The sequence below is a fragment of the Suricata suricatta genome, chromosome 16 (genome assembly GCF_006229205.1).
Source record: "Suricata suricatta isolate VVHF042 chromosome 16, meerkat_22Aug2017_6uvM2_HiC, whole genome shotgun sequence".
Classification (NCBI taxonomy): domain Eukaryota; kingdom Metazoa; phylum Chordata; class Mammalia; order Carnivora; family Herpestidae; genus Suricata; species Suricata suricatta.
The window spans coordinates 49,529,803-49,536,828 of NC_043715.1; the positions used below are offsets into that span (position 1 = coordinate 49,529,803).

At 54.7% G+C, this 7,026-nt stretch overlaps 1 protein-coding gene across 1 annotated transcript in view; it reads left to right on the top strand.

The window, feature by feature from the left end:
- Positions 1-56: 56 nt before the first annotated feature.
- FKRP (fukutin related protein) overlaps positions 57-7,026 on the top strand; it is a 9,285-nt gene continuing 2,315 nt past the window's right edge. Inside the window, exons 1-3 of the mRNA XM_029924327.1 lie at positions 57-403; positions 1,108-1,165; positions 6,418-7,024. Coding sequence (XP_029780187.1) covers positions 303-403; positions 1,108-1,165; positions 6,418-7,024 — 766 coding nt within the window. The 5' untranslated portion in view covers positions 57-302. The remainder of the gene's footprint in view (positions 404-1,107; positions 1,166-6,417; positions 7,025-7,026) is intronic.

Genomic DNA, 7,026 nt, shown 5'->3' on the forward strand with positions numbered 1-7,026 from the left:
ACCCCGAAAGCGCGCGCTCGCGCGCTCGGGTGGGAGGGAGGGGGCGGGACAGAAGCGAGCGCCGCGAGGAGGGCTTAGGAGACCCAGGCCCCGCTCGAGGGTCGCCCCTAGGAAAAGCGGGACTTTGGGAGGGGCCGTTTTCTGCCCCTCTCCTCCAGCTTCGCCCCAAAGAAAGATTCTAACCCCCTCCAGACCCAAATGCCACTGTCCTCGACAATCACTGTCAGGGAGAAAGGGCGACCACCGGGGGTGATTTCAGCCACAGCCCCATCCTCTCTGATTCCTGGTCCGGGTCGGTCGTCATGGTAACCCTTCCGCATCCTGGATCCCTCCCGCTTTGTGGTTATGAAGCCCCAAACTTGTCCTGTCCCTGGACTCCCTGGACGAGGGAAAGGTTGCTAAGGTAATCTAAGTCCCTGGTGGTCTTTCTGCCCCTACCTTCATTTGGTTACTATGGCAACCTCACCTAGCACTCAGGTAGCAAAGACCCCAGTCCCAAGGACACTGACTGCTGAGAGACACCTCTTTTCCCAACCCCTCCCCCTAGCTACCCAGCTGGCATCACCATGGTAACCGGCTCCCCCCCCTTCTCATCGTGGGAGGTCTGTGGCCCAAACCAACCAGGTGTTTTTATTTAGAGGAGAAGATGCTCCGCTGAGGAATAGTTGCTATGGTTACAGGGCCTGGACCAGGAGGTGGAAACAGGCAAGGTCAAACCCTGGTTCCTATGGTAACAAGGGCAGGGAGTGGGGAGTCTCCCCTTTCCAGTGACCCTAGGAACCAGGCTCACCAAGGTAGAGGATGTTTTAGGATTGTGTCTCAGGATGCAGTATGTCTAGGGAAGGGGTTGTCACGGTAACAGCTCTGGTCACTTCTAGCCCCACCTCTCTGGACACTTTCATAGGAAAGGGATGGTTATAGGTCGCTATGATAAACTGACATCCTTCCCACCGGCTCCAGAGACACCCCAGGTGGTGCCTGAGCTTATGGAACCTCAAGTGAAAGGACTCTCTGACCTTCTCATTGCCATTTTTGTGGGTAAGGGGAAGCTGTACCCTCCTGTGCAAAATTGGCTGATTTGGGGTTTTCTGGTTCTTGTTCCCTCAGCAGTGCAGCTGAGCTGGGCTGGACCCGCCCACCAGGAGCTCCCACAGCGGTCTCGGAGGTAAGGAGTCCCACAGTGACACTGGCACTCAGGTGGAAATTGTGCTTCTCCCCAAAGCCTTTCCCACGTACCGCTCATGGTCTTTCCTGTCACATTCCCATCCTGCAGATACAGCAGCTGAGGCCCAGGCCAGATTAGAGCCCAGGGCAGGTGAACCGAGGCCCAAAGGGAATCTGGATCCACTTACATTGTTTTGTGGGGAATGGACAGGGACAAGGTCCCTGCTTAACTGTCCTCTCCTTCCCTGACCACCTTTTTCTCTGTCACACGCCCTGCTGGTTTCCTGACCTATCTACGTCGTGAGTGTGCTTTTTGTCCGCTCACCTCTGGAGGGCCTGCCCAGTGACCGCCTCCGACTTTCCATGTCCCCAGAACACAGAGTCTGGCCCAGACGGTACTCAGCGACTCTCTCTATGTTGAGTTAACAGGTTGAATTGAGGAATATGCCATATTCAGTTTTGAAAGCACCCAAAGAATGTTCCTGAAGGTGGACAGAGAGCTGGGCTGTCTTGAGTAGACCCAAGGGAGATAGCAGAGGTCATTGGTTGAAAACGTGACTTGGGACAAAACGTGCCAGGTTCGTGAGGCACATTTGGGTCCATGATTTCGTAGCTGCGTGACCTCGAGCGCGTGACTTCACTTCTCTGTGCTGCCGGTCTCCTCATCTTTAAATGTGATCAGAACAGGAAGATCAAACAAAGTTCGTATGCGTAAAGTGCTTTGGAAAGGGGTCTGGCATATCACAAGTGGCTAGAATTGTTGATATTACTATCCTGTTGGGATTCAGAGAAAGATAGAACATTCACATCTTCAAAATCATCGTTTCATCCACTTCACCTCCCTGAAAGAGATTTGAGCCTTCGAAGTTGGGGAAGCCAAGGACCAACCTTGTCAGGGGGCTGGATGATTCCTTTCTCTTTCTTCTCTGATGCCTTTGCCTCCTGGTCTGACTGTCATACCCGCTGGTCTCTGCGGACTGGGTTTCTGTCCTCTGTCCTGCCGGGCACCTCAGGGCCCGGAGTCACCCAGACAGCATTCCAAGAGCCAGGGCCTGGGAGGTAGAGACCTGAGTCCTCCATGATTTCTATCTCTGAGCCACACGTCCCCCATCTTGAATAACTGGACTCAGTCATTGGTGCCACACAAATTTACTAAGCACCTGCTATGTGTCAGGCACCAAGCTGTGGCCTGAGTCTATATCAGGGAACAAAATAATAAGTGAAATCTACATGATAATGACAAGGGGAGAAAATGCAGGGATGGGGCACAGGAAATATGTGCATGATAGGTGTGTTTTGAAAAAGAATAGCCAAAGAGAGGGCTCCCTGGACAGGTGACATTTGAGCAGAGGCCTGAAGGCCAGGAGGGAGGAGCACGCGGATACCTGGGGATGACCTTCCAGGCAGAGGGAGTAGCTGATCTCCTGCCCTGGTGTCCCGGAGGTATTTGAACACTGGTGTTTGGCGGCCAGTGTGGCTGGCACTGAGGGTCAGGGTAGAGGATCACGCGGAGCCCAGTGGGCCCCAGCAAAGACTTGGCTTTTCCTTTGAGTGAGTTGTGGGCCACAGAAGGGTCTGAGCAGACGCGGGACAGGATCAAATTTGAGTTTTAACAGGCTCTCTCTGGGCGTTGAGTAGGGACCAGACTGTTGGGGATGCAGGCAGAGCAGGAAGATGGTGTCTTTAGAATCTTCCAAAGGTTCCGAAACCATCCATGGTCTCCCCTGTGCTTCTATGTACAAAAGCTCTAAGATGCTAAGATTTTTAAGACCCCGTAGATTCTACGGTTCCAAAGCCCCCCCCCCCCCCCCAGTAATGTGAGGTCAGGGTTGCTGCCTGTCTCTCTGGGCCTTGTGTCCACTGCCATGTCCCCAGTGCCTGGCACATTGTAAGAGTTCCACAAACAGAGGGAAGGACTGAAGGAAGGAAGAATCAGTCTAATATCCAGAAGGCAATTCCAAGGTTCTAAAACTTACGTTGTTGGGGCATGTGGGTGGCTCAGTCAGTTAAGCGTCAGACTTCGGCTCAGGTCATGATCTCACAGTCTGTGAGTTAGAGCCCCGTATCAGGCTCTCTGCCCTCAGCACAGAGCCTGCTTCAGGTCCTCTGTTTTCCTCTCTCTCTCCCTCTATCAAAAAATAAACATTAAAAATATCTAAAAAAAGAAGTTGCTCTTAAAGTGGAATTTGGATAGTTAAGTGCCTGCCAAGTTGGGTCAGAGAAGGGCAAACAGGCCTGGGATGGGTGAAGAGAGGCAGGAGGCTATTCCTGGGAGGAGAGAGAGAGGGAAAAGGAGGCGGATGGCCCAGGGTACGTAGTCATAGTGCAGACTTTGGCTTCAGGAACCTGAGGCCTCATAGACTCATAGGTTCTCATAGAGAACCGTGACGCTGGCCGTCATTTCTTTGCCAAGTGCACTTCCCTTGTGTGTGTGTGTGTGTGTGTGTGTGTGTGAGCAGGTATTCATTTTTGAGAGACAGAGAGAGTGAGCGTAATTGGGGAGGAACAGAGAGAGAGAAGGAGACACAGAATCCAAAGCAGGTTCCAAGCTCTGAACTGTCAGCACAGAACCTGACGTGGGGCTCAAACCCATGAACTGTGAGATCATGACTTGAACTGAAGTCGGATGCTCAACCGACGGAGGCACCCAGGCGCCCCACCAAGTGCACTTTCAGTGCCCAGCCATGTGCTGGGAACACAGAGGTGGTCGAGGAAGTCCCGGCTTTACCCTCTTGGGTCTCACAGTCTCGTTGGGCAGACAGATCCATCCCGAGATGACACCCGGCCAGAATGGGCAGGGTGGGGACGGGGAGCCCAGGGAAGACTTCTAACCCAGCCTGGGGTTTGGGCGAGGGCTTCCTGGGGAAGGAGGCATCAGAGATGAGTCCTAAAGCAGAAGTAGGCATTCTTTAGGAGGAAAGAGGCATGGGGAGGAGGGGTGTTTGGGAGCAGAAGGAAGAGAAGGCAGTACAAAGGCTTAAAAATCAGATCTGTTTGAAGAGAAGTCCAAGGTGGCTTAGGCATAGAGTCTGACACATGGCAGGAGATGGCGCTGGATCCGGTGGGCCAGCAAGGGACAGGTCACCCACAGGCTTGTGGGATGTTTTAAGAAACCTAAACTCTCTCCTCAGGTTACGAGGAGCCATGGCGGGTTCAGACCAGGGAGGGAGAGGTCAGGTCTGTGCTTTATGAAAATCTCTGTGTCAGTTAAGTTCAGGTTGTGAACTCGCATTTGTGGGTTCAAGCCCCACACGGGGCTCTCTGTTGTCAGCACAGAGCCCGCTTCATCTCCCTCTCTCTGCCCCTCCTCTGCCTCACACACGCTCACTCTCTCACTCTCTCTCAAAAACAAATAAAAGCATTAGAGAGAGAGAGACGGGGAGGCTGAGTGGGGATCTGGGTGGACCAGGGCCGAAAGGGGAGCTTTGGTCAGAAGGATCTAGGAGGTGGGAAGATTAGCTGAGTCTCTGATGTCACCTCTTTCTGGGAGGAGTAGAAACCTAGGGAAACCCATCGTGGGAAAACATTTCTAGGATCTGCTCACACTTCCCGCGCTAGGGACCAGCTGGAGCTCCAAGTGGTGCCGGGTACAGGGAGGCAGCGCCACCTAGAGGTTGCTTCGGAGTGCTGCCGATGAGTGAAGAGTGGGCGTGCCCTACCTCCCCAGCCCTCTTGGGATGCAGCACCCTCCCCCCCCAAAAAAAAATTCCGGGGCGACCGGGGTGGCTCAGTCTGTTAAGCGGCTGACTCTTAATTTCGGCCCAGGTCGTGATATCATGGTTCGTGAGTTTAAGCCGTCTATCAGGCTCTGTGCTGACATCAAGAGCCTGCTTGGGATTCTCTGTCTCTCTCTCTCTCTCTCTCTCTCTGCCTCTGTCCCTCCCCTGCTCATGCTCTCTAAACAAACAAACAGGGGCGCCTGGGTAGCTCAGTCGGTTAAGCATCCGGCTTCGGCTCAGGTCAGATCTCTCGGTTCGTGGGTTCGAGCCCCGCGTCGGGCTCTGTGCTGACAGCTAGCTCAGAGCCTGGAACCTGTTTCGGATTCTGTATCTCCTTCTCTCTCTGACCCTCCCCTGCTCCAACTGTCTCTCTCTGTCTCTCAAAAATAAATAAAAAGCATTAAAAACTTTTTTTTAAATAAACAAACATTTTTAAAAGAATTTAATTGTAATAAAATACACAAAGCAAAATTTATCATAACAATTCTTAAGTGAATAGTTCAGTAGTGTTATATATATTCAACATTACTGTGCAGTCTCCAGAACTTTCTCAATCTTGCAAAACTGGAAATCTATACCCTTAAACAACTCCCATTTCGCCCTCCCTCCCCAGCCCCTCACGACCACTTTTCTACTTTCTGTTTCTAGGAGGTTGTTGTTTGTTTGTTTGTTTTTAAGTTTATTTATTTTGAGAGCCAGCGAGCACAGAGGAGGCGCAGAGGGAGAGAGAGAGTGAACCCGGGAGGAGCAGAGAGAGAGGAGACACAGAATCTGAAGCAGGCTCCAGGTTCTGAGCTGTCAGCACAGAGCCCGACTCAGGTCTCGAGCCGACAGACTGTGAGATCAGAACCTGAGCCAAGGTGGGCGTTTAACCGACTGAGCCACCCAGGCGCCCCTAGCTTTTCTTGCAAAACCAAAACAATCTGGCTAACCATCAGGAGATGACCAGATGGCACAGGACTCGAGGAAGTGAGAAGAGGACAGTAGGGGAGGGACTTGGTGGCCAATGCTGCCGCTGCAGCTCCCCCTGGAGCCAGGGCAGGGTGTGAGAAGGACAGGGAAGAGAGATCAGGAGGGGCTTCCTGCAGGAGGGAATGGTGGAGGCAGAAGGTGCAGCCTAGGCTTGGGGATGGAGTTGGGCATTTATCATTGAACCCCAAACAGAGCAAGATGTTGCCCCTCCCCCCCAAAAAAGGATAAGAAACAGGTAGGATTGAACAAGGAAAACGGGAGGGTGAATCGCTTGATAAAAACTTACTGAGCACCAGGTCCTGTGCAGTGTGGAAGGAGGGACCCAGCAGTGCCGGAGACAAGCTCAGGGCCTTCCCTCGTGGGCTAGGGTGGGAGAACCCAAGGAGCCGAAGGAGCCCAGAGGGGAAGTCAGAAAGGGCTTCTGGGAGGAGGGCAAGTCAGAGCTGAAACCACATACAGAATGGGCCGCTGGGAGGGAAGGGCAATGCTGAGGATGAAGGGGGTCTGGGAGGAGGTTTCTGACAACCAGCTCTAGCTTCCCCTTTCACTCTCCCCTCCCCAGGATGCCCCGGAGGCCCAGCTAGGGCCTGACTTTGGCCCCATGCGGCTCACCCGCTGCCAGGCTGCCCTGGCAGCCGCCATCACGCTCAACCTCCTGGTCCTCTTCTATGTCTCGTGGCTACAGCACCAGCCCAGGAACTCCCGGGCCCGTGGTCCCCGCCGTGGAGCTGCTGCCGGCCCCCGCGTCACCGTCGTGGTGCGCGAGTTCGAGGCCTTTGACAATGCTGTGCCAGAGCTGGTGGACTCCTTCCTGCAGCAGGACGCAGCCCAGCCGGTGGTGGTGGCCGCCGACACGCTCCCCTACCCTCCCTTGGCCCTGCCCCGGGTTCCCAACGTCCGCCTGGCGATACTCCAGCCCGCCCTGGACCGGCCCGCCGCGGCCTCGCGCCCCGAGACCTACGTGGCCACCGAATTCGTAGCGCTGGTGCCCGACGGGGCGAGGGCCGAGGTACCGGGCCAGCTAGAGCACATGGTGGACGTGCTTCAGGCCGGAGGCGCACGCCTGGTGGCCGCCCCCGTCGCCTCCGCCAACCCGGCGCGGTGCCTGGCCCTGAACGTCAGCCTGCGGGAGTGGACCGCTCGCTACGGTCCCTCCCCCGCGGCGCCCCGC